General features: G+C 39.1%; 1 protein-coding gene across 3 annotated transcripts in view; it reads left to right on the top strand.

Annotated features, from left to right (window-relative positions):
• Window positions 1-21,295, top strand: part of LOC126412426 (lipid storage droplets surface-binding protein 1) — a 210,879-nt gene that overhangs the window by 163,492 nt on the left and 26,092 nt on the right. For all 3 annotated transcript variants that reach the window (XM_050082031.1, XM_050082039.1, XM_050082023.1), the window contains exon 7: window positions 378-488. In XM_050082031.1, coding sequence (XP_049937988.1) covers window positions 378-488 — 111 coding nt within the window. The remainder of the gene's footprint in view (window positions 1-377; window positions 489-21,295) is intronic.

Raw genomic sequence — 21,295 nt, 5'->3', positions numbered from 1 at the left:
TACTTTTGCCTTCTGAGGCAAACTCGATTGATGGGGAAGCTTTATTGTTGCCATTTGATCATCAAAGCCACAAAACCAATTATTATGGGACTCATATCTGCTTCACAAAAACAGTACAATTTAAAATTAAATTTGCTGTAACTGTTGCACTATATCATCATATTCTTCTTGAAATTCTTACTGTGGGAACAAACCAAAGCTCAACATTTGAAATTCTAAGCAGCCTTGTACGGTACTGCCCACGATTAATTTAATATGGAGCTGAGCTGTTGCCTGTTCTCATTTTTCATTTTTAAATCAATGCTTACATTATCATAATAAAATTAAATAACCATAAAAATAATTCTTAGTTCTTATTTTCAAAATCACCTTTCCAGGCAGCCCATCTGGAAGAAGCAAGAAATAAAGTTATATCAAATGCCAGGCAGAGAATATTATTTATTCAGAAACTGATTTCAGATATCAACTCTTATGCGACTAATCAACTTGTAAGTAAATTTTGCATATTTACTTTTATATATGTCAACAGAAGCTATTAGTCAACAACTATGCATGTTTAAGAAAATTCTTAGTATGTAACTTATGATAGTATGTAACATATGATACCAATGATGAGCATACATTAAACATCTGCAATGCTTTGCCAAACTAATTGAATTACCAATTAGTACCCTGGAGTATTTCAGATAATAACATAATTTTATGTTCAGTTTTCTTTGGAAAAACAAAAGCTTAGTGAAGTTTTTGGGCAGTAAAATAATAAAGTAATTTACTCTTAAAGCATAAAATTTACATTTCATCATCATCATCATCATCATCATTTAATACTGATTATGCCTTTCAGCGCTCAGTCTGGAGCATAGCCCCCTTATAAAATTCTTCCATGATCCCCTATTCAGTGCTAACATTGGCGCCTCTTCTGATGTTAAACCTATTACTTCAAAATCATTCTTAACCGAATCCAGGTACCTTCTCCTTGGTCTGCCCCGACTCCTCCTACCCTCTACTGCTGAACCCATGAGTTGTAACATGACCCCACCATCTAAGCCTGTTCGCCCCGACTGCTACATCTATAGAGTTCATTCCCAGTTTTTCTTTGATTTCCTCATTGTGGACACCCTCCTGTCATTGTTCCCATCTACGAGTACCTGCAATCATCCTAGCTACTTTCATATCCGTAACCTCAACCTTGTTGATAAGGTAACCTGAATCCACCCAGCTTTTGCTCCCATACAACAAAGTTGGTCGAAAGATTGAACGGTGCACAGATAACTTAGTCTTGGTACTGACTTCCTTCTTGCAGAAGAGAGTAGATCGTAGCTGAGCGCTCACTGCATTAGCTTTGCTACACCTTGCTTCCAGTTCTTTCACTATGTTGCCATCCTGTGAGAATATGCATCCTAAGTACTTGAAACCGTCCGCCTGTTCTAACTTTGTTCCTCCTATTTGGCACTCAATCCGTTTATATTTCTTTTCCACTGACATTACTTTCGTTTTGGAGATGCTAATCTTCATACCATAGTCCTTACTTTTCTGATCCAGCTCTGAAATATTACTTTGCAAAGTTTCAATCGAATCTGCCATCACAACTAAGTCATCCGCTTATGCAAGACTGCTTATTTTGTGTTCACATATCTTAATCTCACCCAGCCAGTCTATTGTTCTCAACATATGAGCCATAAATAATATGAACAACAGTGGAGACAGGTTGCAGCCTTGTCTTACCCCTGAAACTACTCTGAACCATGAACTCAATTTACCGTCAACTCTAACTGCTGCCTGACTATCCATGTAAAGACCTATAATTGTTTGCAAAAGTTTGCCTCCTATTCCATAATCTCGTTGAATAGACAATAACTTCCTCCTAGGAACCCGGTCATATGCCTTTTCTAGATCTATAAAGCATAGATACAATTCCCTGTTCCACTCGTAACACTTCTCCATTATTTGCCGTAAGCTAAAGATCTGGTCCTGACAACCTCTAAGAGGCCTAAACCCACACTGATTTTCATCCCATTGGTCCTCAACTAATACTCGCCCTTTCCTTTCAACAATACCTGAGAAGATTTTACCCACAGCGCTGATTAAAGAGATACCTCTGTAGTTGTTACAATCTTTTCTGTTTCCGTGTTTAAAGATTGGTGTGATTACTGCTTTTGTCCAGTCTGATGGAACCTGTCCCAACTCCCAGGCCAATTCAACTATCCTGTGTACCCATTTAAGACCTGACATTCCACTGTATTTGATGAGTTCCGACTTAATTTCATCCACCCCAGCTGCTTTATTGCACTGCAATCTACTGACCATTTTCTCCACTTCCTCAAATGTGATCCTATTTCCATCATCATTCCTATCCCATTCTACCTCGAAATCTGAAACATTACTGATCGTATTTTCACCTACATTGAGCAGCTCTTCAAAATATTCCCTCCATCTGGCCAAGGCAACCACAGGATTCACCAGCAGTTTTCCTGACCTGTCCAAAATACTTGTCATTTCCTTCTTACCTCCCTTTCGAAGACTGCTAATTACACTCCAGAATGGTTTTCCAGCAGCTTGACCCATAGTCTCCAACCTGTTTCCAAAGTCTTCCCAAGATTTCTTCTTGGATGCTGCAATTATCTGTTTGGCTTTGTTTCTTTCTTCAACATAACTTTCTCTGTCTACCTGAGTTCTAGTATGTAGCCATTTTTGATACACCTTCTTTTTCCTTTTACAGGCTGCCTTGACTGTGTCATTCCACCAAGCTGTTTGCTTCATCCTACTTTTACACACTACTGTTCCAAGACATTCTTTAGCCACTTCTAGTACTGCGTCCCTGTACCTTGTCCATTCCTTTTCCAATGACTGTAATTGACTACATTCAACTAACTGGTACCTTTCTGAGATCGCTGTTATGTACTTGTGCCTGATTTCCTTATCCTGAAGTTTCTCCACTCTTATCCTCCTACAAATGGACCTGACCTCCTGTACTTTCGGCCTCACAATCCCAATTTCACTGCAGATTAAATAATGATCAGTGTCATCAAAGAATCCCCTGAATATACGTGTGTCCCTCACAGCCTTCCTGAATTCCTGATCTGTTATTATATAGTCAATGACAGATCTGGTTCCCCTGCCTTCCCAAGTATACCGGCGAATGTTCTTATGTTTAAAAAAGGAGTTTGTGATTACTAAGCCCATACTGGCACAGAAATCCAAGAGCTGTTTCCCGTTCCTGTTGGCCTCCATATTCTCTCCAAATTTACCCATAACCTTTTCATACCCTTCTGTTCGATTTCCAATCTTGGCATTAAAATCACCCATGAGCAGAACACTGTCCTTGTCATTTACACTAACAACTACATCACTGAGTGCCTCATAAAAACTATCTATCTTATCTTGATCTGTCCCTTCACAATGCGAATATACTGACACAATCCTAATTTTCTTGCTAGACACTGTCAAATCTATCCACATCAGTCGTTCGTTTACATACCTTATTGCAACTACGCTGGGTTCCATTTGTTTCCTGATGTAAAGCCCTACACCCCATTGTGCTATTCCTGCTTTGACTCCTGACAGGTAGACCTTGTATTCTCCCACTTCCTCTTCTTTCTCACCCCTTACCCGAATGTCACTAACAGCTAAAATGTCCAGCCCCATCTTACTTGCCAGCTCTACCTTCTTCCCAGAGTAGCCCCCATTGATATTAATAGCTCCCCATCTCATTACCATTTGTTTGCCAAGTCGTATCTTAGGAGTCCCTGGTTCGTCAGTTAGAGGTGGGACTCCGTCACCTCCAAAGGTCCGAAGCATTTTGCTCTGATTGTTGCCAGCGTCATAATTAAAGTACCAGGGAAGCAGGTTGCTAGCCTTACTTGGCTCGAGTTCCATTGGCTTTTACCCCTAACAGCTGAGGGACTAACCGGTGGATTTGGTAGTCTTTGCCGTATGAGCACAAAGGTGACCACGACTCAGAATATGTCCGAGATGCCCAGCCTTATTCCAAAGTAACTGGTATCCCGACTGTCAGGACCACTTACTTGGCCACTCATACGTTGCCCATGGTTCGTGAACTAGGACATGACTACAGGAACCCACACCAAGAACCACATTTCCATGAAACAGTAATGTAAATAAGTATGAATTGCATATACAGTAAGTAAACTATTAAAAAACCATTTATTAATACAGATCATTTAATAATTTCAAATATGGATCATAATTTATTATTATTATTATTACTATTATTTATTTTTTTTAACCATTGAAATTGAAAGCAGCAAGAAATGGAGGGGATTTAATGACTGCTAAGTAGCTTTTTCACTTATGTAAAAAAAAAGTACTTCCTAATTACTCACAAAAATTATTATTGGTTATTAACTACAGATGAAAATAGAAGAAATTGCAGGAAGGTAGAAAATTAAGGAGCTGTGACCTGAATAAATGGAAGGAACAAGAAGTTCGTGGACTACAATGAAAGGATGTAGACAGAGCGACAAGTGACAGTTTGGGTCGGTCTGGGGAGTGTGTACAGAAAGCCAAAGTGATTAAGGTAACTGCTCACAATGAGCAGGAATGCCAGTCCAGCACAAATTTTCGTATCACTATTGGATATCAGAGACCTATACCTAATACAGCTGGTGTTGAAGAATTCACAGGCAGTGAATTAATTTTGGGGAACAAACAGAGGTTTCGAGGGTTTTAGAAGGAGCATTAGGCAATGCTGCACTGAAAGAGGCTAAAGGAATATGTTAAAAGACAAATGGGTAACATTCAGAAAAGAAATAAGGAAGGCAACAGAGGGTCACATGGGTAGAGAGACAAAGCCTACCAGAAACCCCAGATAACACAGGAGAAACTGAATTTAATTGACAAAAGGAGAAAATATAAAAATGCAAAAAATGAAATGGGCAAAATGGAGTAAGACTAATAAAAAATGAGATTGACAGAAAGTGCAAAATGTCTAAGGTGGAATTGCTAGAGGACAAATGCAAGGCAATAGAAGCATGTATAACTTGAAAAAAGATAGAGAGGCAACCTATCGGAAAATTAAAGTGACCTTTGGAGAAAAGAGAAATGGCTGTTTGGATATTGAGATCTCAAATGACAATCCAGTACTAAGCAAAGAAGGAAAAGCAGAAAGGTGGAAGGAGTATGCAAAGGGGCTGTATAAGGGAAACAAACTTGAAGACAATATTACAGAAGGAAGCAGGTAAAAAGGAGATGGGAATATGTTACTGAGGGTAGAATTTGTCAGCGCATTGAATGGCCTAAGAGGAAACAAGGCACTGGGAGTGGATGACATTCCCTCATAATTATTGAGATCATTGACAGAGTCAGCTATGACAGAATTTTTCACCTAGTGTGAAAGATATGTGAGACAGGCAAAATACACTCAGACTTTAGGAAGAATATAATAATTTCAATTTCAAAAAAGGCAGGTGCCAACAAATGTGTATCCTACCATACCATCAGTACAATAAGTCATGGTTGCAAAATTTTGTCATAAATTATTTACAGAATAATCGAAAAAGTAGTAGAAGGATACCTTGGGGTAGGTCAGTTCGGGTTCCAGAGAAATGTAGGAACACAAGAGGCAATATTGACCCTACAACTTATCCTAGAAGATAGACTGAAGAAAGGCAAGCCTATGTTTATAGGATTTGTAGATTTAGAGAAAGTTTTTGACAATGTTGACTGGAATATTGACTCTTTGGAATATCGAAAGTACTAGGGATAAAATACAGGGAACAAAAGTTATTTATTAAATGTATGTAAACCAAATGCCAGTTATAAGAGTCAAAGGACATGAAAGTTGAAGCAGTAGTTGAGAAAAGAGTGAGATAGGATTTTGGAAAGGGAATTAAGCTTCAGAGAGAATATCTAAAAACTTTAAGGTTTGCTGATGATATTCTCATTCCGTCAGAGGTGGCAAAAGACTTGGAAGAGCAGTTATATGGAGTAGACAGTTTCATAAAAAGAGATTGTAAGATGAACATCAACAAAAGTAAAACATGGGTAATGGAATGTAGTTGAATTAAATCAGGTGATGATGAGGGAATTAGATTAGGAAATGAGACACTAAAAAGTAGACAAGTTTTTCTATTTGAGCAGCAAAATTATGGATGGATGGTGGCCAAAGTAGAGAGAATATAGAATACAGGCTGGCAGAATGAAAAAAGAGGAATTTTCTGATATATAAATTTCAGTGTTAAGAAATTTTTTCAGACGGTATTTGTCTGGACATTATCCTTGTAAAGAAGTGAAATGTGGATGATAAACAGCTTGGACAATGTGAGCGTTTTTGAAATGTGATACTATGAAGGAATGGTGAAGTTTAGCTGGACTGGTCAAGATAACTAATATGAAGGAACTGAACTGAATGATAGAGAAAATAAATTTATGATACAGCTTGACAAAAAAGGAGGGATCAGTTGATAGGACTCAGCCTGAGGCATCAAGAAACTGTCAATTTGTTAGTGGAAGCAAGTGTAGCAAGTATACACTGTAGAGGGAGACTGAGACCTGAGTACAGTAAAGCATTGAAATGGATGTTGGTTGCAATGGCTGTTCAGAAATGAAGAAGCTTGCAAAAGGGTAGACCAACAAGGAGAGGTGCATCAAACCAGTCTTCAGACTGAAAAAGATAAGAAAAACAACAATAACAACAACAACAAAATTCTGTAACACACAAATCCTATCAATAACATGTCTTCTAAGAAAAAAGTATGAAACAATGAAACAGGTCATCCATTAAGTACTTCTCTTTTGTGGGCCATTGTATATGATGGCTATAGCAGTTTTTCGAAAACCAGCAGAAAGGAGGAGTTTAATATTTGTACATCATTATGATTGTTACAATTGGAAGACAGCCTTCAACTGATCAGTTCTGCCATTAGTGTGAATTCAGACGCTTTTTCTAAGAAGGATGAAAATAATAAAGAACTTACTGGGCAAGTTAAATTGAGGTACAGGTAATTGAAGTCATCAACCAGAATACAGACCATAACATGGCTAGCCTGATAGTGTCATTATTTTGTTGAGCAGAATACATGTACAATCACTTAAATATTTTGTAATAAAAGATGTGACAGACACACTATTGTATGAAGACAACAGGTAAAAATTCAATGCCAGCAAATAAATAACAAAAATAAATAAAATGATAGTGAACAGAGCTGAGTTTCTGTTAGAATTTGACATATCAGTCTCAAAAGTGAATGGATTTATTTATTGTTCTGTTTAGTACATCACAACAACTGTGGTAGTAGACTGTGATTGGTGACAGAATAACAAATGTTAGGGGTACCATACATGCAGAGTGTATAGAAGCTGAATGAGCAAGAGTAAGGATAGACTGAAGGGGAAGAAAGAGCAAGAACATGAGAAGTAGCAATGAAAGAGAAGAACATTGTTAATAATTAACAACATAAAAATAAATGTTGACCCAAAGGGCTGTTTTAAAAGCTCTGGTGTGAAACAAAGTTTTCAGAAATAGAGTTAACATATGTGATTTCAGAAATTTAAGATAAACTTGCTCATGGTTTTCGGTATAGACAGTACCATAAGAGAACTGTCCTGAATAGGTTAGATATGTTCCGGGAATTAGACACACCCTTCTCTGTCCACGAGCACTTTCCTGAAACATGAGTATTGCTTGATTAATTTTTATTTGGTTCCATTTTACTACATTATTATGTACATAATGTGTGCTTGTAATACAGGGTAATTCAAAAGTCATACAACATAGGACAACTCTCCGAAATACATTGTTTTAAATCATGAGCTTAATTGTTGTGACAAAAGCTTCACCACTCAAGTTAATTACTGGGTAATTTATTAGTCTTCTTGAAATCAAAAACTTAACAAAACAAAATGATTTTTGAAATGGCAAACTGAAACAATCCCAAACAAATCAATGTCATATCCATATACCATTTACAACATAACAACAGAATTGACAATCACAATAGCAAACTCACGGACTGGCAAACTGAAACCAATCAATGACCTCAACTGCCATGTCCTGCAGCTGAACAGCTTGGACACTACTGGAGGAATTGTTCAAATTGATCACATCTGAAAATGGTTCACATAATTCTTGGATACTTTACATAACAGCAAAGGTGTTATTGCTGCAGAGGATCCTCTGATGTTTTCCTGCAGTTGCTGCAATGTTTAGGGCCTATTTCTGTATACTGCAGATTTGAAATAGCCCCTGAGGAAAAAAGTCAAGTGGTGTCAAATCTAGTGACCCAGGCAGTCATTCCACTGAACCCCTTCAACCTACCCAATGCTCAGGAAAAACTTCATTCAGAAATTCCTGAGTTGTTCATCCAAAAGTGGCAGTGGTCCATCTTGCTGAAACAAAACCCCCCCATCAGTTTGCTAGGAGTGTCATCTCAAGATGCTTTCTGTACAGATCACCAGTGAGCTTGTTGCTGAGAAATACTATGAGAACATCCTCATGTATACTCTAACACTTTCAGTGACAAGAAGCAATGTGGAGCTGCTTTTCCAACTTCACACCTCTCTCATATCAGTTGACTTACTTCGTATGCACAGCCGATCTTCTTCTCTGGATAGTCGGCCACATCGATCTCCAAAAACTACTTCTCCAAAGAATAAAGCTAGTTAAGGGAATTTGTCAGTCTCTCTCTCTCTCTCTCTCTCCCCCCCCCCCCCCCCCCTCTCTCTCTCTCTCTCTACTCATGAAATAAGTGGATACTCGCAGAATACGTTGGTCTTGATATATTTCAACTTCCACAAAGAACAAATTCACCATTTCTCACATAAATATTCGAAACTTTGCAAGTCAACAGATTCATCTTGCATTAGACTCGATTAAATAAATTTATAATAGCATTGGTTTAACAACCACATAATTTGTAAACATGTCTTGCTTCTAGCAAGTCCAACACATGAATTACTTGAAAGTCTAACCTCATTTCTTCATTTGTCCTCAACAATGATCACAGTCACTAAAAGCACAGAATAGTACATAAACATTCCTTGTTCTTTTCTACACACACTCTGAAACTCTATGGATCGTACACCAGGTACTTGTCAGTCGCCATTCAGATGCTGCATGCACAATTTGCTTGTGACTGTTTTTAGATCTGCACACACAAACATGCAATGCGCAGTAGGTCAGATTCATCTCCCTTACACTTCTATTTAAAATATCATGTGTTAGAGATGGGAAAGACCAAGTGGTTCTAGAACTTATGCAGAAATTTTCAAAGCACTACATATTCCCCCCCTCAGATCGAACATGCAATATTTTATATACAACCATTATGTTCATTTATATCACATATAATAACAATTCATATTTCAGCACATATAATAACAATTCATATTTCAACAGTATACCTTGTTCTTTTCATAACCGTGAATACCCTTCTTATTATTATTTAGCTGTTCCTTATTTTTTCATTTTACTTTAACTATAAAATGTGAACATTTCAATCAGTGTTGGAGTTCATTTTCTTATATCTAGGAATTGTGAGGACTAAACTTTTAGTTTCCAATCCTAAGCTCCAAGTGTTCATGACACTTGAGTACTTCATTCTTTATTCTAATTCCTTGTACTATTTTTTCCTTAATAGGTACTAGTTCTTATTATTTATAGTAGTTTGTAGTCTGGAGGAACTCTGGGCAACTGAAAGTGTTGTTTTCAACATTTGTAAATAATAATGCTAGTGATACATAGAATTGAAACTTACCAGAATAATTCCTATTAAATGTGTGACTTCTGTCACAGTACTATCCTTTTCCCCTAGGATCAGTACCTATACCTTACGTGTGGGTTGACCCTATGAGTGCACTTCCTCCTTCCATTCTGGTAGGTATGCCCCTTTATAAAACAGCCCTCTTCATCAGGCCACAGGTCGTCCTGTCTCTGTGTAGGTACATCTGCCCTATATCCTTAGCAAATGCCGGGTATACCCCCCCCCCCTCCCCCCCTTAAACTTTGAGTAAGCCTCATGGTTCATTGCCGTAGTGTACATCTTTATGTACGCTATAATTAAATATTTCCTGGTAAAATAAAAATCTATTTTACACTTCACTCTCACTTCTTAGTACCTCATTTAATATCCTATAGTCCTCCTCTACTTTTCAACTTCTATAATCTTAGTAGATACTATGTCTACACGTATTATTCAACACACGGTAGATACTATGTCTACCTATTTTGTTCAAGTCCCACTATCCTACTATTCATCAATTTATTCGAGTATTTGCTACACTGACTTTTCTTAAATAAGCATCACAATTAACTCCAATCTGGCTTGCGTTCACCTTCATTACTCATGCTTCCTGATGATGGCTTTTCATGTAAATAGGTGATGTAGCACCATCATAATAAAAGCAGTGTGTGAATCTTTCTAGATGTCCATATATCTGCTCCCCTACAACCCTTGGCGATTCTTACATCCTTCTAATCTGTGACTTCATTGTTTGTGCATTCATATTGCTTTGTGTGTATGCATAAGTGTGTTTGTGTGTTCTGATTCTTCGGCCGTCTTATGTGAAAATAAGTTGTAGGTTATTGGAAACCACAGAGACTAGGAAGGACTTCTGTGATAGAAGTGTACGAATATGGAAAGAGGGAAAAGATAGTTAGGTCCTCAAAAGAGAAGCAAGAAAAGAAAAAAAATAGAAAGGGTTGCTAAGATCTAAGAAGAGAAAGAAGACAGCCTCAAAGACAAGACACTCTTCCCACCCTCCTTCCCCAGGATCCCTACCTTGCTGGAACTTGAGTGAGAAGCCTGAGGAGGTATGGTGTTAAATTGTCTCCTACAGAACGGACATTTCTACCTTCAACCTTGAGGTCCCCGAAGAAAATCTTAGCAACCCTTTGGAAATGGCAAATGGTGAAGAACCAGTCACACTTGTTTGTGAGGTTTTTTTTTAAAGGTGTGATGTGTGTTCTGTGTTAGCCATGATTTATCTGTTGGTGTAAATCATGCTCTTATTTACAACTACCCACCCCTTTCAAAATCAATACAAACCCTCCTGTCTACATCACCTCTCATAAAAGGTATAAAATATTCTATACAAAATAGAAAATCCATACACTACAGTATAAAGGTTGCTCAATTAGTTACATGATATTACCTTTTTCCACAAATATAATATACTATTCTGTCAAAATCTGTACAGAAACCAGATGGCAGTTATAAGAGTCGAGAGGGCATGAAAAGGAAGTAGTGGTTGGGAAGGGGGTGAGACAGGGTTGTAGCCTATATCTGATGTTATTCAGTCTGTATATTGAGCAAGCAGTAAAGGAAACAAAAGAAAAATTCGGAGTAGGAATTAAAATCCATAGAGAAGAAATAAAAACTTTGGGATTCGCCAATGACTTTGTAATTCTGTCAGAGACAGCAAAGGACCTGGAAGAGCAGCTGAATGAAATGGACAGTCTGTTGAAAGGAGGACATAAGATGAACATCAACAAAAACAAAATGAGGATAATGGAATGTAGTTGAATTAAATTGTGTGATGCTGAGGGAATTAGATTAGGAAATGAGACACTTAAAGTAGTAAATGAGTTTTGCTATTTGGGGAGCAAAATAACTGATGATGGTCAAAGTAGAGACAATATAAATTGTAGACTGGCAATGGCAAGGAAAGTGATTGTGAAGAAGAGAAATTTGTTAACATCAAGTATAGATTTAAGTGTCAGCAAGTCGTTTCTGAAAGTATTCTTATTGAGTGTAGACATGTATGGAAGTTAAACGTGGACGATAAATAGTTAAGACAAGAAGAGAATAGAAGCTTTCGAAATGTGGTGCTACAGAAGAATGCTGAAGTTTAGATGGGTAGATCACATAACTAATGAGGAGGTATTGAATAGAATTGGAGAGAAGAGGAGTTTGTGGCACAACTTGACAAGAAGAAGGGACTGGTTGGTAGGACATGTTCTGAGGCATCAAGGCATCACAAATTTAGCATTGGAGGGCAGTGTGGAGGGGAAAAATCATAGAGTTAGACCAAGAGATGGATACACTAAGCAGATTCAGAAGGATGTAGGTCGCAGTAAGTACTGGGAGATGAAGAAGCTTGCACAGGATAGAGTAGCATGGAGAGCTGCATCAAACCAGTCTCTGGACTGAAGACCATAACAACAACATTCTGTTCATTTCGTCTAGAGATCACTGTTTATCTGTGATTCTCTTAAATTGTTCCTTTTTTTTGTTGTCATATCCAGTTTTCTCAGTACTAAAATTATAGGATAGTTCAATAATTCAAGAATAGATTACAGAATAGTTTAAGATTTGAAGGGTGTTCGGTGCAGGAAACTATTTTGGAAGAAACACCGAAAACAACTCAGGATCTGACGGTCATCACTCCACCCATTAACACAGAATGTTAACCTCCTTGGGGGTTAGATGACTCTGCTCAGATCACATGGATCTGATATTAGCTTCACTTGAGCAAGTGCAGACCAGTACTTCTCGTTAAATTTTGTGTGAAAGTCTCCCCACAGCAAAACAATCACCACTTCACTCAGTAACACAACATTAGATAAAGTTATTATATTTTTTACTCTATTATGGATAAGTTTAAATTCTTTCCACAAGTCATCTATAACCTTTTGGGTATCTGAAAGTTCAGAAGAAACAATAGGTGACATGTTCCCGGATGTTATTCTCTTGATGACTTTTCAATCTATAGCTCCTTCAAATTGTTCCTTAAGACTACTTATGTTTGCTGTATCAGAGTTAGCTATTCTCTCTTGGAAACTTCTTTCTACATTTTCTACTCATGTATTAATGTGTGCAATTTGTGACTGGAATATTGGTATTAACTTATCCAGCTTTTCAACAATTTCTTTCAAAGTACGCAATCTCTGCTTGACAGCATCAAAAGTAACATTACATACATTTTGAAATGATCCTTACTTCTCACCAAGTTCAGATTCTACATTATTACATTTATCTTCAGTATCAAATTCTAACTTCTTTGTCAAATACTGAAGATGATCATTCTGTCTCTGATTAAAGTCAGTGAACAGTTGTTTACGTGACTGCTTAAAGAATTAGTTAGCTCACCTTTCAAATATGTCTTGAGATTTTCTACTTTAGCAGTTAAATTGTCAAATTGAGTCTTCAAATTTTCCGTACCTCCACATAAATTACTTAAGTCTTTACTTTGTGGATCTACCTTAGCACTAAACAATCCTAAAGTTTCATTCTGAACATCCAATTTATTATTTAACTGAGTACCCATTGAATCTAACTTAAGACTTTGAGCATTTAAAGCTGCATGTAGTTCCATTCTTAAAGCCACTAAATCTGCACTTTGTGCTTTGATTGAATTTACTAATTCAGACCAGTCTGGCACTTCCTTACGCACTTTCATAGTCGTGGCTGGTTCTGAAGTTTCCCCAATTCTCTGTGTATTATTCATATTCCTATTATTTTTAAATCTAGTAATCATTTAACAAATTAACTCTAAGTATAATAACTACACCAAAAAAAGTCACTCTCCTGCTTGTATCCCTTCTTGCTAAGGTACTAAAGTTCTATTTTGCGCTCACCCGGCGTAGAATTCTTGCAACGTAGGTAAGCGGATGTGACTGCAAGTCAGCACTGGTGAACAGCAAACTGGTGTCATCAGACATTGGTGTCGACGTAGGCATCAGTAGGCAGCTGTGGAAGCAGGTCAGCACCATTGAACAGCAACTGGTGCCAGTGTCATTGCACATTGTTTCCGCATCGGCGTCGACGCAATGTGTGTGAGTTGTATACTCCCCCCCAGTGGATCCTCTTAGTTTAATTATTCTCATCATATCTCTTCTTAGTCTAATACATCGAGGTCTTCTTTCCTTTCTTTTAACATTATTACTTCCTTACATATTCCCTTTTGTTGCATCCACAAATTTTTCCATTTAATTTTTGGACTTAATCAAATTACGTGAAACAGTTCTCTTATCTGGTTATATCTGGTTGCTATGGCAAGACACCATATCTTCTTCTTCAATTTCTACTCAAAATTCTTGTTGTTTTGAGTCCTTTTTACTGGTTGCCATGCCCTAACGCTTTTTTATGATAGAACGTGTGGAGTAAATACACAAACTTTATTTTCACCAATTAACTATGTATTGGATCATGCAGAATAACATTCTCACATTTCACATATAAATATCTTCTTCTTCTTGTATTTCACTCATATTTTGAGCTTTAGAAATACATTAAATTAACATTCATAAGCGAAAATTAAACAATGGAAAATCCAGGATGGAATGTAACAATACCAGAGAAGGAAAATTGCTACTCACCATATAGTGGAGATGCTGAGTCGCGATAGGCACAATAAAAAGATTCACACACTTATAACTTTCGGTCATTAAGGCCTTTGTCAGCAGTAGACACACATACACACACGCGCACACACACACATGCACAAATGCAACTTGCACACACGTCTGCAGTCTCAGAGAGCTGAAACTACACTGCGAGCAGCAGCACCAGTGCATGATGGGAGTGGCGACTGGGTGGGGGTAAGGAGGAGGCTGGGGTGGGGAGGGGGAGGGATAGTATGGTGGGAGTGGCGGACAGTGAAGTGTTGCAGTTTAGATGGAGGGCAGGAGAGAAGGTGTGGAGGGGGGGAGGGGGGGTAAGTAGTGGAAAGGAGAGAAATAAAAATAAAAATAAATTAAAAGACTGGGTGTGGTGGTGAAATGATGGCTGTGTAGTGCTGGAATGGGAACAGGGAGGGGGGCTGGATGGGTGAGGACAATGACTAACAAAGGTTGAGGCCAGGAGGGTTATGGAAACATAGGATGTATTGTAGGGAAAGTTCCCACCTGCACAATTAAGAAAAACTGGTGTTGGTGGGAAGGATCCATATGGTACAGGCTGTGAAGCAGTCATTGAGATGAGAGGTATCATGTCTGGCAACGTGTTCAGCAACAGGGTGGTCAACTTGTTTTTTGGCCTCAGTTTGTTGGTGGCTGTTCATGCAGACAGACAGCTTGTTGGTTGTCATGCCTACATAGAATGCAGCACAGTGGTTGCAGCTTAGCCCTCACCAACATACTCTTGCAAAACCATATCAACCGAGCCCAATCCTCCTTGCAGTACCTTCTCTCCATCCGCAAAATTATCCTGGTATGTAATCCCAACTAACACACATTGAAACTCTTGCCCTGCAGGAACTTGAGCAACATGCACGACACCACCTCAAAAAGCTCCCCATCCTGCTCACTTCTTACTACCCCCTCGGAGTACCACTGTCCACCACTTCAACAACAACCTCCAAACCTTCCCCACACCCCCTCATAGCTGACAAATCCTGTCTCGCAGACCTACTACACTTACCCCACCCTCCAAAACTCACTCCCACAACCACACAGAACCCAAAACCTAATCAGACCCACAACACATTCATGAACCTTTCCTCCAGAGACCTTAGTCCCACAGAAATATCAGTCCTTTCCAAAGGCCTCAACTTTTGCCCCACTCCCAAATTCAACCATGCAGGACTAGTCCCTACAGTGGAAACACTTTTTCGCCACCAATCAGACTCAACCAAAGACCGATATTGAACCTTGCCTAACTCAGTTCACTCCTCTATCCAACTGTGATATACCCCCACTGCCTCCAAACCACCCCCTGTTAACTTGCCAAAATTTCTTATCCTCGAACTGTGCCTCACCATCATTTCCCAATCCCCAAATCCCTCAACATGCATACTAACCTTACATCTGCAGAAATAACCGCAGTCCACCATCTAAAAACTGATCCCGATCTTATAATCCTACCTGCACACAAAGGCTCCACCACCATTGCTTTGAACCGCAAGGATTATGTGGCAGAAGGACTCCGTCAGCTGTCAGATACTTCCACCTACATACCATGCGACAGTGATCCCATTCCAGCAATCCAGAAGGATCTCCAGTCACTACTCATATCCTTAGGCCGATCCCAGAACCTCTCCCCAGAGTCCATCTCTCTACTTAACCCCTACCACTCCCCGCACTCCCACTTTCTACATGCTTCCTAAAGTCCGTAAACCCAACCACCCAGGACGCCCCATTGTGGCAGGTTACTGTGCCCCCACTGAGACAATCTCTACTCTCATAGGCCAACACCTTTAACCTATTACCCGGAACCTATCCTCCTATATAAAAGATACTATCCATTTCCTCGACCGACTCTAGACAGTTCCTTTCCCTTTACCACACAGTGCCCTGCTCATCACTGTTGATGCCACCTCCCTGTACACTAACATTCCTAATGCCCATGGCCTTACTGCTGTCGAACACTACCTTTCCAGATGCCCTATGGATTCCAAACCAACAACCTCCTTCCTAGTCTCCATGACCAACTATATCCTCACCCACAATTACTTCTCCTTTGAAGGCATTACCTACAAACAAATCTGCGGTATGGCTATGGGCACCCACATGGCACCATCGTATGCCAACCTATTCATTGTCCATCTAGAGGAATCCTTCCTAAAAACCCAGAATCCTAAACCTCTCACCTGTTTCAGATTCATTGATGACATCTTTGCTATCTGGATTGAAGGTGAGGACACCTTATTCACATTCCTCCAGAACCTCAACAACTTCTCCCCCATTTGCTTCACCTGGTCCTACTCAACCCAACAAGCCACCTTCCTAGATGTTGACCTTCACCTCAGAGATAACTACATCAGTACCTTCGTCCATATCAAACTTACTAACCACCAGCGACACCTCCACTTCGACAGCTGCCACCCATTCCATACCAAGAAGTCCCTTCCGTACAGCCCAGCCACCAATGGTCATCGCATCTGCAGTGACAAGCAGTCCTTCTCTAAATATACTGAGGGTCTCACTCAAGCCTTCACTGACCGTAATTATCCTCCCATCCTTGTACAAAAACAAATCTCCCGTGCCTTATCTTTCCAGTCTCCTACCACCTCCCAAAGTCCCACAGTCCGGCCACAGAGGAGCATTCCCCTCACAACTCAGTACCATACGGGACTGGAGCAACTGAATTACATTCTCCGACATGGTTCCGATTACCTCTCGTCGTGCCCTGAAATGAGAAATGTCCTACCCACTATCTCCTTCCCACTCCTCCTACTGTGGTATTCCACCGTCCACCGAACCTACACAATATACTCATCAATCCTCACACAACCCCTGCTCCCAATCCCTTACCTCATGGCTCATACCCCTGTAATAGACCTAGACGCAAGACCGGTCCCATACATCCTCCTACCACCACCTACTCCAGTCCGGTCACTAACATGACCTATCCCATCAAAGGCAGGGCTACCTGTGAAACCATTCATGTGATTTACAAGCTAAGCTGCAACCACTGTGCTGCATTCTATGTAGGCATGACAACCAACAAGCTGTCTGTCCACATGAACGGCCAACAGAGAAACTGAGGCCAAAAAACAAGTGGTCCACCCTGTTGCTGAACATGCTGCCAAACATGGTACCCCTCATCTCAATGACTGCTTCACAGCCTGTGCCATATGGATCCTTCCCTCTGACACCAGCTTTTCTGAATTGTGCAGGTGGCAACTTTCCCTGCAATACATCCTATGTTCCCGTAATCCTCCTGGCCTCAACCTTCGTTAGTCACTGTTCTCATCCCTCCAGCCCCCTCCCTGTTCTCATTCCAGCACTACACAGCCACCATTTCACCACCACACACAGTCTTTTAATTTATTTTTATTCTTATTTCTTTCCCTTCTGCTACTTACCCCCCACCCCTCCGCACCTTCTCTCCTGCCCTCTGTCTTCACTGTCCATCACTCCCACCATAATATCCCTCCCTCTCCCCACCCCAGCCTCCTCCTTACCCCCACCCAGTCGCCACTCCCATCAGTGTAGTTTCAGCTCTCTGAGACTGCAGATGTGTGTGCAAGTTGCGTTTGTGCATGTGTGTGTGCGTGTGTGTGTGCGCATGTCTGTGTGTGTGTGTGTGTGTGTGTGTGTGTGTGTGTGTGTGTGTGTGTGCGCGCGCGTGTGTGAATATATGTCTACTGTTGACAAAGGCCTTAATTGCCGAAAGCTATGAGTGTGTGAATCTTTTTATTGAGCCTATCGCAACTCAGCATCTCCGCTATATGGTGAGTAGCGACTTTCCTTCTCTGGTATTGTTACGTTCATAAGCATGCTGGTTTAGGAACCACTCATAATTTATGAACATGTCGTGCTTCTAGCAAGTCCAAGATATGAATTACTTGAAAGTCTAGCCTCATTTCTTCATTTGTCCTTAACACTCATCACAGTCACTAAAAGCACAGAGTAATACATAAACACTCATTGTTCTTCTCTACACATACACTGAAACTCTATGGATCATAGGGCAGGTACTTCTCGGCTGCCATGTCCACAATTTTCTCATGACTGTTTTTAGACCTGCACACACAAACATGCAATGCACCGTATGTCGGATTCATCTCTCTCACACTTCTATTTAAAGTATCATGTGTTCGAGATGGAAGAAGACCAAGTGGTTCTAGAATTTATGCAGAAATTCTCGAAGCACTAAAATACCATACCAGACATTTAACCTTGGGTCCAGTTGATGATGAGCATCTATAGCAGTGTAGTTCTTTGTTGCCCAGTAAACAGCATTATGTCTATTTATTGTTCAATTCATATGGAAAGAGGACTCATAACTGAAAATAATATCAGCTTCAAGGTGTGGGTGGTGCATTCACCTTTCTGTAAACCACTCACAGCACTATACCCATCTATGTGTGTCATTTCCATGCCTGGACAAAATGCACATGATATGGATGTAAATTGTTTCTGGATAATATTCTGGACACAAATGCTTGACTGATTCCACATTCTGGAGCCATTTTTCTTATTGACCATGTTGGACTGACTGTCAGCTTAGCTAGTACACCACTTGAGGTTATTGATCTGTACGTGGCCGTGCAGACTGTTGTTTGTCATGGATACTGTCTGTTGTCTGGAACCACTCTGGTAAATCACCAATGGTTGCGTGAGATGGGGCAGTTGACCTGCATGCCATCTGTGATTTTGACCCGCAACTTCCAATAGACTTATGCCTGTAACATGTATAACAACTATTCCCACTCTTGGGACATTTAAACATAGTTTCCAACAATTTTGTTGTGAATACATAACAAAATGAAACAAATACATATTCAGCATCAAGCTAATGATTTAAACGGTATGTTCAACAATTTTTCCCTTAATCATTTTTACAGTATCTACACAAATAACGGAACTGTTTTGTGTTGTGTGACTTTTGAATCACCCTGTATAGTTTTGAATTAATTATTGACAAGAATACAAATCCTTGCAGATCAAAGTGAAAGAGAGAAATAAATGTAAATTTGATACTAATTTACAGTTGGAACATGCAGCATTAGCTAAAAAATTACCCACAGTTTTATTTAGGAATAAAGAGATGACTCACTGAAAGGTAGGGGCAGTGTGTCATCAACAGACTCACAAACAGAAGGTACAGAGCTTTACTATGCTACCTTTTGGAATGAAATTTCTTTCTCAAATGGTAGGAGAAACATGCACACACACACGTGCACATGTATCTCCTATAAACTGAGAAAAGAATTTCATTCCGAAAGCTAGCAAAGCAAAACTCTGTACCTTTTGTTTGTGTGACTATCGACAACACAGCACTTTTGCCCTCAGTGAGTCATTTCTTTATTCCTAAATAATTCGTTATTTTCAACCAGAACTTCCCCACATTTTTATAGTAGAAATGATAACACAATAACTGGAGTGAGAAGTTGGTTGCAAACAGAAATAACTAACAGTGAAGCCATAATTTGATTAAAGTATATCTTAAAGAAACTACTAAATACCAATGATGATGCCATATTTATCAGTATAGATAATTCAGTCTTGAGTAACTGGATAAATAACAATATAGAAATCAAAATTTTCTGGGTGAAGCTAAGGTGGGCCATACATAGCTTGGTTGCTTCTATCAGCCTTCAGCATCACATTAATGAATATTTATGAAAAAAGTATCAAAATTGTAATTAATAAATTTCTCTATTTTTATAGCAGGATAGCAAGCTTTCAGTCTGTCAATAATATAGAATGGGAGACACAGATATTCAGGACAGACGCTAGAGATAAAAGTTTGTGTGACGGTGGCAAACATTTTATTTGTTTGTACATAATTTGTATTCAGTTAGAACCATGCACCAAATTATTGACAGAAAACAAAACAGATAATAAAACATGGTGCTATGAAACATCAGGATGAAAACAATACCAATAATAATGTGGATATAATACAAGAATTTAGCTCAAATTACAAATATTCATTATGAGCAAGGAAAAGAGAAGGTATTGGACATGACCTATCAGTATGAACCATCTGATCATTCCCCAAGAAGCATACAAAATTCAAAATAAGGAAGCTTTATCAGGCAAAGTATTTATGTTAATAATATGAGCAACCCACTAATGACAACAAATAGACCCTAACTTTCAAAACAGTGAACATTATGAAAGGAATCCTTATGGTCATATGGACGCTATGACATCACCGATTACTTGTGCCTGAGCAGAGACAGGAATGTAATCCTGGTTGAAAATAGGTGATCTTCTAAAATCATTATTGTAATTAAGTAAACTTTACAAAAAATTTATTTCCATCCATTCTCTACTCAAACTGATTCCAAAATCTGAAGAATACACAAAATAGCTAAAACTCCCTAAATAAAATTTGAGGTATACAAGGCTTATGCTGAGGCATAGTGACAGTCGTTGCTCTTGGATGGCACCTAGGAATAGAACGGGAAGGAGTTAATATTACATATTCTATCATACACTACACAGTTGCAGTAGCTGTCTATTGCGGGAGAAAATGGCTATAGTTTTAAATGAACCCTCAATCATTGTTGTCGTAAATGTATACAAATCATTGAACCATTTTATTCCTTCAGATTCTTGACATCATAAATGGATTATCTTATAAGCCGCATAATGAGATAATTTTCAGTAACATGAGTTTATTGTTCTATCTGATGCCACAACATTTCTTTATCCCCCTTAAAATGTTTTCCTTTTTTAACATTCTGCAAGAAAAGGGAACATAATTTCCAAGCATTGATAATGGTGATACAGGCTGTTGCTATCACAGACTGAATCATGTTAGTGCTACCTGCCATGATTCAATCATCTTCACTTTTCATATTGGTTTACAGTTGTGTATTATGCTTACACATTTGAACCTAATAAACATACCAGTTCATAATTTTGTTTCAATAGAAACTTGTAGCAAAGTGCAACATGCTTACTGAGGATTGCAGACAGTCTATGGGGAGAATTGTTCTA

This window comes from Schistocerca serialis, chromosome 1, assembly GCF_023864345.2.
Source record: "Schistocerca serialis cubense isolate TAMUIC-IGC-003099 chromosome 1, iqSchSeri2.2, whole genome shotgun sequence".
In the NCBI taxonomy this organism is placed as follows: Eukaryota; Metazoa; Arthropoda; class Insecta; order Orthoptera; family Acrididae; genus Schistocerca; species Schistocerca serialis.
Note: the sequence above shows the minus strand (reverse complement) of the source record. Positions and strands in the feature narration are given on the sequence as shown.